This window comes from Staurois parvus, unplaced genomic scaffold (assembly GCF_062004578.1).
Source record: "Staurois parvus isolate SC_StPar_1 unplaced genomic scaffold, SC_StPar_1.0 ptg000696l, whole genome shotgun sequence".
Lineage (NCBI taxonomy): Eukaryota > Metazoa > Chordata > Amphibia > Anura > Ranidae > Staurois > Staurois parvus.
The window spans coordinates 2,203,757-2,220,002 of NW_028318492.1; the positions used below are offsets into that span (position 1 = coordinate 2,203,757).

At 38.4% G+C, this 16,246-nt stretch overlaps 1 protein-coding gene across 49 annotated transcripts in view; it reads left to right on the forward strand.

Annotated features, from left to right (window-relative positions):
- Window positions 1-16,246, forward strand: part of ABI3BP (ABI family member 3 binding protein) — a 512,999-nt gene that overhangs the window by 406,890 nt on the left and 89,863 nt on the right. For all 49 annotated transcript variants that reach the window (XM_089652925.1, XM_089652933.1, XM_089652937.1 and 46 more), the window contains 3 exons: window positions 6,161-6,229; window positions 8,538-8,747; window positions 9,683-9,791. In XM_089652925.1, coding sequence (XP_089509051.1) covers window positions 6,161-6,229; window positions 8,538-8,747; window positions 9,683-9,791 — 388 coding nt within the window. The remainder of the gene's footprint in view (window positions 1-6,160; window positions 6,230-8,537; window positions 8,748-9,682; window positions 9,792-16,246) is intronic.

Consider the following 16,246-nt stretch of genomic DNA (forward strand, 5'->3'; position numbering starts at 1 on the left):
TGTGTGGTGCAATTGGAGCCATACATTTTGTATGGCTCCAATCACACCGCACCCGCACCAAAAAGGTGCAAGACCCTTTTTTGGGTTTACACTAGAATCAGATCGCATGGGTATTTATGCCTATGCGATCTGATTCTGCACATTGCACCATGTTTTGCGGACCGTCTTTGGGGTATTGTTAACTTAACATACACACCCACAGTGATTCGCATGAATGGGGTGTGATTCTGATGCGGTGCGGAATTCGCACAGAAAATACTGCAAATTCCGCACCGCATCAGTCTGAACCAGGGCTAAGTGATGGTAGCCGTTGTTGGCTAATTTGAGTTATTAAAGATGCAAGCTTTCAGGATAACTCAGTTACAGGGGCAGACTGACCATTGGGGAACTCGGGCACTGCCCGAGGGCCCAGGGTCAGTAGGGGGCCCCATGAGATGCCCCTGGTACCTTACATAGGCTTTTTTGGGTATGGTTTGAGTGTGGGTGAGGACACAGGGGCCCCATGATCCCCTATTGCCTGGGGGCCCCATGAGTTGTCAATCCGCCCCTGCTCAGTTATATTCTTCAGACTTAAAGGATAAGTTCACCTTTGGAACATGTTACATGTTCCAACTGTTTTTAGGGTGGAATATGTAATATGTTTCCATAGCCACAGCAGCATCTGCCACCCCCCCTTCCTCTGAGAGATAGTACAGGGAGAAGCTTCCCCGTACTATCTCTCAGATTTGAAAACAGCGCGGCCATGTGGGGCTCTGCCCACATGGGCACATCACTCATTCACAGAGTTTTTTGAATGAGTGCCTTCAAGTCCTGGCAGCCTTAGTGGCTGTCGGATTGTAGTTTTCAATTAGCTACCACGGCGCTGTGGAGCACCATGGTAGTCCATTCAAGCTTCCTGTCAGAATATCTGCTTGCCTGTACAGCTAGTGGATATTCTGACAGGTCTGCAGGAGACCTGCATAGCACCAGTGATGTACTGATCTCTGGGGCAATGCTTTACCGGCTCCTTTGGACAAAAATAAGAAATGCACATTTTTTTTACCTGCAAAAAAAATGTGCATTTATTATTTTTGTCAAAAAGGTGAACTTATCGTTTAACCTCCCTGGTGGTATTCCCGAGTGTAGCTCGGGGTAAAGTTTCAGTACCACAAGCGGTAACTCCGAGCTACACTCGGGCTTACCATGTGGCGCTGCTCCGCGATCCCTCGATCACTTACCTTGTCCTGCACTCCCGCGATGTCCCTCCTGCAGTATCCCCGGCAATGTAATCCGGCCGATGCCGGCATCTGTCATCTGGGTTCCGTCCCTTGCGAGCGTCGGCACATACGGGGGACGGAACGGCGGGAAATTTGAAATTGACAAAAAGTGACATTCACTAAAATCACATAGTAAAACATTACTGTATCAAACCATTTCACATACATTTTTTCCCTAGTGCTTTGTCCTGTGCCCTGCCTGCATTTTTACTGTTTTTTCTGCCTGGAAACTGAGAAAAGTCCATGGCATCCAAAAAGCGTCCCTTTAGGTCAAAAGCGGTTTTAGGCCAGCTAGAGAACAGCGATAGTAAATTAGAACTACTTGCAGAATTGAGTGATAATGATTCGTGGGGAAATTCATCATCAGACACTGAAAACGATTTTGCGACTTTGCTCAGTGATGTGCGAACTTGGCTCTATATTTCAAATTTCAGTGTTTCTTGGTTTGATTATATTATTGAATTAAATGTATTATTATATTATTATTTTTATGATTATTTATTAAATTACAATTTATGATTTCATGTTTCAAGTTTTATCCTACCCGGGATGTTTACTAGACTCTTGTTCGGACAGATTTTAGTGAGTTATTCCTAAAAATGACAGGCCTACAATAAAAAAAATACATATTTCCATGCAAAAAAATGTACCGCTTTGAGCACAGAAATATGGACATAATCAGACTGCTAGGGAGGCTAAGACATTTCTAAAAAATGACTCTGAGACTCACATATTTACACACAGAATTATAAACAGGAGCAATGAAATATAAAATTGTTAAACTTTTCTTGACAAACTGTAGTGATAGAGGCTGTTGTAAGAGATAAGAGAACAGAGTTTAGAAATGTTAGATGTTAGATATGTTACTGGGGCAATTGATTTACAGATTAGGGACAATCCTCACCTCAAATGACGTTCTGTTTTTGGATTTCAATAGAAGCAATGAAATCCAGCTATTATCTTATGTTGCCTAATGTTTGTCATTTAAAAAAACAGAAGATCAATTGGTGAAAAAACTGTATGCAAGAGGTAAAGAAAGATAACATAGAAGACACAGAGAAAAGTGTAATAGTGGGCCATTTATTTTTTATTATTTTTCTAACTACCATGCCTAAATGTGGACTATGGGGTTTGATTTACTAAAGGAACATAGATAGTTCACTTTGCAAGGGAATTTTCCCCAGAGCTTAGTGAATACAATGAAATTTCACTTTGCAAAGAATACCAAATGACAAGGAAAATTAAAAAATAACCAGCATTTTTGCTTGCACATGATTAGATGATGGTAGTCAGCAGAGTTTCACCTCATTCACTAAACTCTGGTGATAATGCCCTTACAAAGTGCAACTTCAATTGCAAAGTGAATAGTCTGCTTGCCCTTAGTAAATCAACCACTATGAGTACACTACCAAATCAAGAGTAAACTGTGCTCTCTGATTTGTTTTGCTAAGAATCAAATTAAGGAGACATTTAGCAAATGGAAAGCCATGTAAATGAGGTAATTAAGATGTCAGAGAGAAACGTACAGGTTTCCTTAGTAAGGAATGTAAAAAGTGTTCAGTTTAATATTTTATATAGAAAGCAGTTTCTTCTTTCATAAATGATGCTATAGCCTAGTTTAGAAACAAATGTGAACTATTCCTACAGCTCTGTGTTCCACGTGAGAATAGATTCTCTGTAGAATTCTTCAAGTTCCACTAAACATTTTGATCCAGGAATAAAAACAATGATTCAAAGAAATAGCAAAAACAGAAAAAAAATATCTTATGAAAAGGACTTTTGCCATTTAGACATGTTTTCATCCAGTAATAATAATGATCTCAGGCAGCTGGGTGTTCCTTTCAGTTTTCTATTGGCAGACATATTACTTAAGTTTTCTCCATTGCAGCCAGGCTCTGATCTGGGGAAATGAAAACACTACAGTTATGAATAGGCATGTATGAAAAAATGTTTGCAAAGTTGACTGAGAAGGAAAAAAAGTACAATTTGAAACACATGTCAGCCAAGGCAAATGGGGAGGGAGAAGAGATGAGACAGGTAGCCAAGAGGAACCAAAAAGTCCTCCTCCAAAATACTGACTACATTCTTCATCTTGAAAGAGAAGGTATTTATAAACCAACATTTCTATCACAAATAAGGAGCGATGAAGTTTATTTACTAAAGCTGGAAAGTGAAAAATCAGGCTCACTTCTGCATAGAAACCAATCGGCTTCTAACCTCAGCTTAGTCATTTAAGCAATAAAACCTGGAAGCTGATTGGTTTCTATGCAGAAGTGAGCCTGAGTTTGCACTCTCCAGCTTTAGTAAATAAACCCCTTAGTGTCTGTTCCTCTGTTAATGATAGTGGAGTCATGCAAATAACTTCTTTACTTCCCAGTGTTCAGTGTTATCCAGATCCACTATTTGCTATCAAATTTATTGGGCAAACTTGGAAGATATGGAAACAATAGCTTCTGTGGAAAGTGGTTTGAGGAACACTGAGACAGGACAACTAGTCAACTGAAAGTGAGGTGACAAAATGGAACCAAGGAGCCCCTCTCCACTGCTGTGAAACACAGTGTTGCATTCTTATAACTGGAGAAATATGCATGTCTTCATTCTCATCACAGATCCAAAATGAGGAAAAAAAAGATGTTTATTGCTTATTTAAGGTAACTGGACACAACTTTGCAAAACAGCATAGTTGGCCACCTGGACGCAAGAAAAAGATTGACTTGCAAGGCTTTGGGGTTGATTCATTAAAGGCAAATAGACTGTGCACTTTACAAGTGCAGTCACACTCATTTTCCCCAGAGCATAGTGAATGTGGTGAAGCTCTGGTGATTTCCATAATCAAATCACGTGCAATCAAAAATTCTGTTTTTTTTTCCTTGCACCTGATTAGGTATTCTTTACAAAGTGAAGCCACATTTATTAAGCTCTGGGGAAAATTAGTGTAATTGCACTTGCAAAGTGCACAGTCTATTTGCCTTTAGTAAATCAACCCCTTGATCATGTAAAATTAAGCATATTTAATATAGTGACTATTTTGTTTCAGTTGCAGTGTGTTTATTATCGCCTGGTCTACAGAAGTATTACTGTGGCGGCTATAGCAGTCATATACTGTAAATGTGATAGACATTTAATGCCTCTAGCAATAGTTATTCCACAGCAATGATGTTGTAAATGTGGTGTTCAGTCTTTGGCTATAATGGTGATGGTCCTTTTCTGGTTTTTGGTCATAACTAGTACCTGGCTGATTATGTTGTAATTTTTTGGCTGAAACAATGGTGGTTGATTCTTGGATCTTAGTAGTAGCCAAACCCTAATAAGAATGGTAAACATTTCCTGGATCTAATGGTGGTCACTTCATGGATGTTACAGAGGCCATTCAATGGCTTTAGCAATTATAAATCCCTAGGACAGAGATTAGGTTAGAGGCATGTTCCTTCTTTTGAACAAGAGTACCTTCATGCAACTCCACATGGAAGAAGAGGAGAGGGACTAGGGCACTGATGAAGCAAATTGATAAGTGACCTCTAGACACAGGAAGTCAATTCATATGTGCTCTGTGATAAGATTTTTGACTAACCACAGCAATCTGAAGCTCTTTGATTTTTAATGCCCTGCCAATAATTAGTAGCAGCAAAGCCATGAGAGATGTAAGAAAAACCCGAGTGATTGACCACTCAATAAAAATACATTCCCATCCTTGTATCCATGTAATTCCACGTAAATGAGTTTGCTCATCTTTATTAGGGAAAAATACATAAGTTGCAGTGAAACAACTTATCATTTATAGATCATAGTTCCAATATGTTCACAACTGATCCAGAAGAAGGCAAAAAAACCCTGTAAAGCTTGGTCCAATTTGCTCCAAGGAGGTAAAAAATGCCGTCCTGATCATAAATTCCGGATCAGATATTCCCTAGATCAAAAATCTCTGGTGTTAATGACCATGTAATATTCAGTTATATTCTCTATATTTAGGAATGTATCCAACTCTTTTTTTAAAACAATCAACTGAGCTGGCCAGAACAAGTTCCTGGGGAAGGGGCTATTCCACATTTTCACAGCTCTTACTGTGAAGAAACCTTTATGTATGTAGAGGTAAAAACTTGTTTCCTCCAGACGTAAAGAGTTCCCTCTTGTCCTTTTTAATGACCGAAAAGTGAATAACTGTGCACCACGTTGGATATATATGGACCACTTGCGTATTTATACATGGTAATCATATCCCACCTAATTGTCTCTTCTCAAGGAATAAATTCAATCTTTATACAAAATCTGTTTATGGTGCCGTTTGCTATTTCATATTTTTGTCTTATTATGCTTATTGTGAAGTCATAGTTTCCTTATTTTTAAAATTGATGTGATAAATGGTAAGTATAGTTGTGTCTAGATGGTCATATGTTACAGAAAAAATCTTTTTTTTTTCACACCAAATAAATGCTGTATCCTGCTTTACAGTGAGATCTTAAAGGAAAAGGTAAAAGGCAAAAACAGCAATAAGAAGGATGCAAAGAATAACTTTATTTGTATCTGTTTCATTTGTATATGTTTTTAGGTATTATCTTATGTATTCCATCAATACTTCTGTTTTTATCATTACTAGTGATTATTTAATGACTGTGTGTGTGTGTATATATATATATATATATATATATATATATATATATATATTTATTACTTGTACTATTACCTTAAAGCAGGCTTAACATCTTGAATGAATGAATAATGCACAGTTCTATTGCTGACCCCACAACATATCCAACACAGCAATAGATTTTGCAAAGAAAACCAAGCAATGTGAAGAAATGTCCTGTAAAGTTGTTGGGTTTTTTTTGCACAATGTATTGCATTTTACTTTAGGCCTGTTTTGTCATGAACACAAGATAATCTACTTCTTGCTTGATACATTTTAGTGGACCCGAATGTATTCAATACATTTCCAAAGTCAGATGTTGATACAGTGGGCAAACAGAGATATACGGGTAAGTTATTTATACATTTTAAATAATATGTAGCAACAGATTTTTTTGGTTTATTTATTTAGTTACTTTCTGCAAGATTCACAAAGCTGTGTAATATGAATCACAAGAATAAAGCAGACGCATTAGACAAGTGTCCAGATGTGATGTGCAACAGAACCACTCAAAGAGCATATTAATAATGCAGTGAATGTGATATTCACTAAACATTCACTGCCAATGAAACATTAACTGTAATTTAAAACACATTTACCAGAAATTGCACTTGCACTGAATGTTTGCTGAATGTAACATTCACTGCTTTGTAAATGTACATATTTTTGACTGTACAGGATACTTCATAACATATATAACTTCAGAAAATAAATTGTAAAGGTATTGAAAAAATATATATATACTGCCCTGTAATACTTCATTGCAATCATTGCAATGATCCAATAGGGCAGTACTATAATGTAGTGTATATGTAAAACCTAATAAATAACGTCTCCTTTTGGTCTGTTAAATATACAAAATTCAAAAATCACTTCGTCCTTAAACCTTTGATCTTGACAGAAATGCAGTGAGCTTGTCATTTCCTGTGCACTTTGCAATGCTGTTTTAAGAAGTTTTATCATCCTTGTCCAGTTCATCTTTGTGCAGTACAGAACACCTTCCCCTATAGAAGAGAAAGGGGGAATGGTGATCTTAAGTCTGTCCTAGGGTTACAATGCTACTGCTCCATTGATTTAGTACAGTGAGTAAAGTGTTGCCACCCTAGAACAGAAAGTATGTTGCAGGGAGGATCATCAGTTAAGAAAAAGCTTTAAAAACACAGACCACTTCTAAGGACTTGTAGGCTTCCATTATATTACATTTTTGTTATTGAATTTAGATATGATTTAAAGTAGTTCTAAAGGCTCGAGGTTTTTTACCTTCATGCATTCTATGCATGAAAGTAAAAAATTTTATGTGTGCAGCGGCCCCCCAACCCCCCACAGTCTTTACCTGTGCCACCTCTGGTCCAGACAGCAGTAGGAGCCCATTGGTCAGTGAGCCAATAAGGGGATAACGGGGGTCGGTGCCAAGCCTTGGCTCTATGTGTCCTATGGAGGCATAGAGCAGTGGCTCGGGGAAGAGCACAATGCCGTGCCCCCAGGGTGAGTGGCTTTCCCTGGGGGCACTGCTTTATTGGAGAGGAGCCAGGAGTGCCGGCGGGAACCCTAAAAGAAGAGGATCAGGGCTGCCCTGTGCAAAATCACTGCATAGAGGAGGTAGGTATAACCATGTTTGATATTTAAATAAAAAAATAAAAAGCTTTAGTGTCACTTTAAGCTATTCTGAAATATCGTTTACATGCCGTATATTTATATTATTGTGGCAAAGGCCCCATTCACACAGGTGTACTACAACATACACTTATGCGAAGGCCGTCTTTTTCCCGGACATGTTCTGTGCACTGTAGTATGTGCACACTGTAGTACACCATTGTGAACGAAGCCTAATAATTATATTTCAGTTGAATGTTACAGAAAAAAAAAAAAACTATTGTAACTATCCAGGTAAGTTCTTTAGCCTATTCCACATTTTAGCTATGGACCTTTTATACAGGATATAACGTATGATACAGAATAGTGTAGAATGTATTGGTTATGAAACAGATGTGAGAAATATATACTGTAGTATTTTTTCTACGCCATACATGACATCTGCAGACATCTGTTGACATCTGTTGATATTTGAATTTTACATAGCTGTGTGTGGCTCTGCTCACATAGCCACATCATCCATTAATCTGTGATCTGTGAATAGTAAAAGTCCCATCTGGCACTATTGCAAAGGGACTCACAGAAATCTCCAGCACAAGTGCAATGACTGCACTCGTAGTCCATTGTTTTCTTCCTACATACTCATAATGGAAAGTCTGTACAGTTCTGGAGCTGGTGGTAAACATTATAGGGCCTTTGCATTGCACACACAATGCATTGATCATGGTTGTGGTGCTCTGTAGGCTTGAATGCAAAAATTTAATAATTGCATATTTTTTATTTAAGTAATGTGGGTGCATTTATTGAACCTGTGGGTGCACTATGCCTATAATAAAATAGCATGTGATTCAGCATGTACCATTTATGTTAGTACCATTTAGAACTTGGTTATCATTTCTAAATGGAACTGTCTGCTAAGTATTATTTCTTACTATGTAATTATACAAGATCCATTAAAAAAGCAGTCCACACCCCAAGTATTACAGGCAAATAACTTGACATTTGGTTTGTGTGTGTTACCATCATTATCATTGTTATTTTTATTTTTTTTTTTGTTCCTGCAGGATCACATGTATTATACATAAACAAAAAAGAAAATAGACCCTGCTCCATCACGGACTCTCTTAAACACTTCCCAACAGAGGAGAGCACCAACCAGGACATTTCAACTCCTCCCCAGAACCCTCCTTCTAACCTTACTGTTGTGACTGTAGAGGGGTGTTCTTCCTTTGTTATTTTAGATTGGGAAATGCCTAATAATGACACAGCTACTGGTTAGTATAATTTTAAAGCACATATTTAAAGAGATAAATTTGAACATTAACTAACTTTGATTAAAGTTGAACATTAATCTTTCTGGGTGCATCATTTTGAAAAACTAGACCTTGAGCCCTAAATGTTAAAGCCCAGCTGAAATCACAGAAATAGATATGCAATAATAAATACAACTCTACTAACAACCTACATTTTCACAGTGTTACCTTTTCAGTTCAGCACTTGTACAGAATGTCTAAAAATATTTACAGTCCAACAGCCACCAGAGTGAGACCCACTGCACCCAGTAATCCCCCAATTTTTTGTTCCCCAATAAAGGATAATTTTTTTACTTTGAAAACTTTTATCATGTATAGATAAAGAACATAGGTACTAGTTTCTTCCAAGAAGTTTTTGCTCTTTGCAGGATGGTGATGAAAGGTTTAAAAAATGTATAAAATAACTTTGAGTTTGTTATATTGGCCTCAGGATGGGATTTTGAAGCAGAACAACTTTCTTGCCACTAGTTGTTCTATATTTATACTATTTTACAATTAAAATCAATTAATATTACCTACTCTAATTCTAGCTAATGCCAGAAATATTCCAATCATCCTATCCAAAGGGTAAGGCATTGCCATGGGAAATATAGTGGTAGGGTGGGGGAGGAGAACAGTGTGCACACTTTTCAAAGTGTCCAAATCTTCATATTACCTTTACAGGTCTCAAGGGATACTCCTTTTAATCTCGCAAGGTTTACTGATGATTGACCTATAGAAGGTGGAGTTTTATTAATGAACACGATTTGCTCCTTACACTTTTTACCCGAAAAAAATCTTGCTACTGTACAATACTGTGCCAAAGTTAACAATGATCAAATTTTATACTCAAGATAACCAGCATAAGAGAAATAAAGTAAAAGAAACTTTTTATTGTTCTTTTTATTCTATTTTAGAGTTTAAAGTCATCTCAACAGAAAATGGAGCACCTGAAGGAAAGAATCAGTCAATCATAACCACAAATCAGACATATTCTACAGTAGAAAACTTGAAGCCAGACACCAGGTAAGGGGCGACCTATCAATATGTGGTAGTGCTGGTCAGGATTTAATCATGGCTGTGTTGGTTGAGATCCCATTTGAGAGTTCAACTACAGTGGAGGTACAGTATATGAGTACCATAGTATGGTCCCAGTTTACTCAACTCCTGCTGAAACCAAAGGAGGTACTGTTTTGTCATACACAGAGCACCTGGTGTGTGCCTAGTACATTCAGTCATTCAACTCAGCAATTTATTTGTTGATGTCTTTATTTATCCATGAACAGCCAATGCATTTCAGGAGATCAAAGCTTCCCTTTCTAACACATAAAAATAAAAATTGTATATACTATGTATACAGAAAAAGCCCGGTTACAATATGCTTCACAACACCTTGACACACCTCACTGGGCTTTATTGTGGTATTGGAGCAGTAAAGGCTTCTTTCTGTCAACACGACCATACAGCTCATTTTTGTTCAAGTATATTGTACTTCGTAAAAAAAACACACCATCTTTTTCCAGAGCTGCCTGTATATCTAATGAGATAACCTGTGGGTTTTTCTTTGTATCCCGAACAGTTTTTCTACAATCTTTCTTGGTCTGCCTGACCTTGGCTTGGTATCAAGAGATCCCTGAACTTTCCACTTCTTAATAAGTGATTTAACAGTACTGACTGGCATATTCAAGGCTTTGGATATCTTTTAATATCCCTTTCCATCTTTATAAACTTCCATTACCTTGTTGCGCAGGTCTTTTGACAGTTCTTTTCTGCTCCCCATGGCTCAGTATCTAGCCTGCTCAGTGAATCCATGTGCGAGCTAACAAACGTAGTGACCATTTATACACAGACAATAATTGCACTAAATGTAAAAAGTCACAAATGTGGGAAATTAACCTTTAGTTGCCATTTTAACCGATGTGTGTACCAAGGCCAAACATTTCAGGGTATGTAAACTTTTGATCTGGGCTATTTGGGTGATTTCTGCTATCCTTATGATTTTAAAAGGATCCAAACAACTATGTTATAATAATAAATGGCTGCATATGAACACTATCCTTAAATAAAAGACAGGTTTTTTTTGGCACGATCAGTCATGTGTTCAATACAAATACCAAAATTTCACGATTTCTGCCGGGGCATGCAAACTTTTGAGCACAACTCTGTGTGTGTGTATATACAGGTGAAACTCGAAAAGTTTGAATATCGTGCAAAAGTTCATTTATTTCAGTAATGCAATTTAAAAGGTGAAACTAATATATGAGATAGACTCATTACATGCAAAGCAAGATAGTTCAAGCCGTGATTTGTCATAATTGTGATGATTTTGGCTTACAGCTCATGAAAACCCCAAATCCACAATCTCAGAAAATTAGAATATTACATGCAATCAATAAAACAAGGATTGTACATAGAACAATATCGGACCTCTGAAAAGTATAAGCATGCATATGTACTCAGTACTTGGTTTGGGCCCCTTTTGCAGCATTTACTGCCTCAATGCAGCGTGGCATGGAAGCTATCAGCCTGCGGCACTGCTGAGGTGTTATGGAAGACCAGGATGCTTCATTAGCGGCCTTCAGCTCTTCTGCATTGTTCGATCTCATGTCTCTCATCTTTCTCTTGGCAATGCCCCATAGATTCTCTATGGGGTTCAGGTCAGGCGAGTTTGCTGGCCAATCAAGCACAGTAATCCCACGGTTGTTGAACCAGGTTTTGGTGCTTTTGGCAGTGTAGGCAGGTGCCAAGTCCTGCTGGAAAATGAAGTCAGCATCCCCATAAAGTTCGTCTGCGGAAGGAAGCATGCTCCAAAATCTCCTGGTAGATGGCTGCGTTGACCCTGAACTTAATGAAGCACAGTGGACCAACACCAGAAGATGACATGGCTCCCCAAATCAACACAGACTGTGGAAACTTCACACTGGACTTTAAGCATCTTGCAGTATGTGCCTCTCCATTCTTCCTCCATACTCTGGGTCCTTGGTTTCCAAATGACATGCAAAAGTTGCTCTCATCAGAAAAGAGGATTTTGGACCACTGAGCAATAGATCAGGTATGTTTTTCTTTAGCCCAGGTAAGACGCTGCTGACATTGTTTGTTGTTCAGGAGTGGCTTGACAAGAGGAGTATGACATTTGAAGCCCATGTCCAGGATCCGTCTGTGTGTGGTGGCTCTTGATGCACTGACTCCAGCCTCAGTCCACTCCTTGTGAAAGTCCCCAACACTTTTGAATGGCTTTTTCCTGACAATCCTCTCCAGGCTGCGGTCATCCCTGCTGCTTGTGCACCTTTTTTCTTCCACACTTTTCCCTTCCACATAACTTTCTATTAATGTGCTTTGATACAGCACTTTGGGAACATCCAACTTCTTTTGCAATTACCTTTTGAGGCTTTCCCTCCTTATGGCGGGTGTCACTGATGGTTTTCTGCACAACTGTCAGGTCAGCAGTCACCATGATTGTGATTCCTACTGAACCAGACTGAGAGACCATGTAAAGGCTCAGGAACCCTTTGCAGGTGTTATGGCTTAATTAGCTGATTAGAGTGGGACACTTTGAGCCGAGAATATTGCACCTTTTCACAATATACTAATTTTCTGAGATTGTGGATTTGGGGTTTTCATGAGCTGTAAACTATAATCATCATAATTACGACAAATCACAGCTTGAACTATCTTGCTTTGCATGTAATGAGTCTCATATATTAGTTTCACCTTTTAAGTTGCATTACTGAAATAAATGAACTTTTGCGCGATATTCAAATTTTTCGACTTTCACCTGTATGTATGTATGTATGTATATATATATATATATATATATATATATATATATATATATATTGTAGAAGGCTAATTGATAAACATACAATATATGAAAAAAGCATATACAGTGATATAATAAAACAGTATGTAAAATGACTAAAATACATGTTTTCCCCGTGTGTATTTTTGGTGTTCATAAATCTGGTTAGATTTCTCTACACGTGTATTTTTGCATTTTTTCTTTACACATGCCATCTGCATGTTTTATATGAAGAATGAATTTGTCATGTTAGTGAAAAATAATACTGGCATCCATGGATACTGCTGAGAAATTATACTGGTGACTGCAGTGCCCAGGGACTTGATCTATTGCCTCATAGGAAATGCACATAGGTGAAATATAAGCAGTGCTGGCCCTGCTTGTTGCAGAGGTACATTTTCATTTAGAGTGCAATATCTTTCAAATAATCTCAAATTGCTTTTTTGAGTGCAATAAGTCTTTTCCCTTTTGGTAAGAAGCATGTTCCCAGCTGGTACACTAATTTTATGAAGGTCATAGACAACTTGGGAACCAAAATTAGAGCAGTTTTATAATGATTTTAGTGTAGCAAGGTCAGTAGAAAACTCTTATGTTTAAAGGTGTAGTAGACCATAAAATACCAGGTCAGTACTCAATGATCTGGCATTTTAACTTGTCAGAGCATAAAATTTGTTGAAGAAAACCTAAAAATATTGTGCGTTCACACTGTTTCTTCAGGTCCGTATAATATAAAAAATTGCCTCACTTTTAAAATGTAAACAAAGAAAGATTTTATCGGGTCTCATTATCTTAGAATTGTAATCATAAAGCATTCTGCGTTTAACACTTTCAAATAATGGTATAGCTGGGAGCAAACTTGTAATAGATTTATGTGGATATGAACTGAACCTAGAGCATGCACAGCTTCCTAATGTGGATTTCCAAGGATTTTACCTAGCTTGTACCATTTATAATCCCTGGTGACAGTTGGTGGGTTACTCAAGTTGCCTTGCATGTTATTCTATCCATTTCCTGTGAATTTCACCTCCCACACAGTTAGTGAGGCAGGTTTATGTCATCAGACACAATCGCTTTAGACAAGTATTACAGGAGCATATTGGTCACCATTTTTGAGCTCACAGAGGCTAGTCACTTTCTCCTAAAGCACAAAATCAAGTTTAAAAAAAAAAACTTTGTATGCTGCTATATGCTGCTTTTACTCACAGATCTAGCTGTTTTTCTCCCTGCATATCAGAAGAAGAAACAGTGCTGTGATTGGTTACAAAATCATTGGCTGAAACCTGCTTACAAACTCATGCTTTGTCCAATCATAGCATGGGTCAGCAGGGGGCTCACACACATGTGCCCAAAACCTGGAAACCAGGCAGTGACGTATGGGTACATTGCCTAGTCTGGTTGTGCTGCCCACCCACAATACATGTACTGTGTGGAGGCGGCAAGCGGTTAAATAAAAGTTTTGAGTTCTCGTTTTTTTACACTGTTAAATCTCAGTAGTACTGAACTCCTAAAGCCTCTTTGTAGCCACTTCCAGTCTACATGCACTTCAGAAATTATTGTATGATGTTCCTCTGGGGGGGTTTCCTAATGGTGACCGAAATGAGCTATACTTACATAATGTTTAGTGAAATGGCCACCTGTAGCCACCATTGGGAGCCTATGTGACAGTGTGACAATGCCAAAGCACAATTGCAATTGTATTATTTGAATGATAGCTGCAGATTTAATTTAAAATGGCATAACATGAAAAAGCTTATACAGTATGAGATTTTAATGATTGAGTTTACATAACGTTCCCTGTAATTGGTCAGCACAAGTTCCCCCTAACCCAATCTAACCCAGACATTCCCCACCCAGGTGCTTAGTTACATCTTTATGACAGTGGCAGCCTCCTCCTAGTTATCTCCAGCCCAGTATTGTCTGGCCTCTGTCTATTAGTCACCATAGACTTGAACAGGGCCATACTCTTCAGCTAGTAAGATATTTTCAGGTGCACACCTTACAGCAATACAAAAAGCAAAACTGGAGTGCTGTAGTGACAAAAACAGATAGTGCTGTCACAGTAAATCTGAAAACTTGTTGTACGTAAGAACCAGGGGCGGACTGACCATTTGGAAACTCAGACACTGCCCAAGGGCCCGGGGTCAGTAGGGGCCCCATGAGATGCCCCGGGTACCTTTTTCATAGGCTTTTTTGAGTTTGGGCAAGGACACAGGGGCCCTATGATCCCCTATTGCCCGGGGGCCCCATGAGTTGTCAGTCCGCCCCTGGTAAGAACACAACTATGCTGGTTTGCAGCAATAATTTGATAATCTAAGTATACCAAACATAAGTCATGTGCTAGGTTCAATAAATGTGAAAAACAGTGAATAAACACTGCAGGATGCAGCACTCACCAAAATGTCTGAGTACAAAACATACACAAAATAGTACAAAATAGTGCTGTGTTTCCCCTATAAGGAATTCAATCAGGAAAGTGTAAATCTGTATAGAAGGAATTTAATGGAATTAAGAAACGGTACTCACAATAAAGCCAGTAAAACTCAGATGAAGCCACCAGCCGGCATGTGCGATGACGTCAGCCCACTAAACTCCACCTATTTCATTTTTAGCAATTTATACACTGTGGAATTGATTTGCTTACTGCATTGTGAAAACACTTTTCTGATTGATTGATTGATTGATTGATTGATTGATTAATATAAAGGGGAAGTGTAGCACTCTTTTGTACTCTTTTGCACAATATATTAATCACATGTAAGCAACATTTCAGAGCTACTGAAAGGACTTACTCATCAGACATACGTCATAGGACATCAGAGAATCAGCAGCTCTAAGAAAATGACCCTAATTTACCAAGATCCTTGACCCAAAAAGTTTACACCACATATTCTGTAAATAAGCTAAGATTATACCATATCCCCAAATGTGCAAATTTTTTTTTTAGCAATCAGTGGTTTCTTTCTTCATTGTACATTTGGGAGATGGGGGCTATGTATAACATACACTTTCCTCTAGCATGTTATATACTGTATATATATTATATTGCCAGAAAAGTTGGGACACCCCTCCAAATCATTGGATGCAGGTTTTCCAATCACCCCCATAGCCACAGGTGTATAAATCAAGAACCTAGGCATGCAGACTGCTTCTACAAACATTTGTGAAAGAATGGGTCACTCTCAAGAGTTTGGTGAATTAATGCGTTGTATCATGATAGGTTGCCAACAGTGCAATAAGTCCATCTGTGAAATGTCCTTGCTACTAAATATTCCATGGTCAACTGTTACTGGTATTATAACAAAGTGGAAGTAACTGGGAACAACAGCGACTCAGCCACGAAGTGGTAGGCCATGTAAAATGACGGAGCGGGGTCAGCGCATGCTGAAGCGCACACTGTGCATAAGTCGCTAACTGTCTGCAATGTCAATAGATAAAGACATCCAAACTTTGTGTGGCCTTCAGATTGGTACAATAACAGTGTATAGAGAGCTTCATGAAATGGATTTCAATGGTCGAGCAGCTGCATCCAATCCTTACATCACCAAGTGCAATGCAAAGCGTTGGATGCAGTGGTGTAAAGCATGCCGCCACTGGACTCTAGAGCAGTGGAGATGTGTCCTCTGGAGTGATGAACCACTTCTCTGTCTGGCAATCTGATGGACGTGCCTGGGTTTGGCAGTTG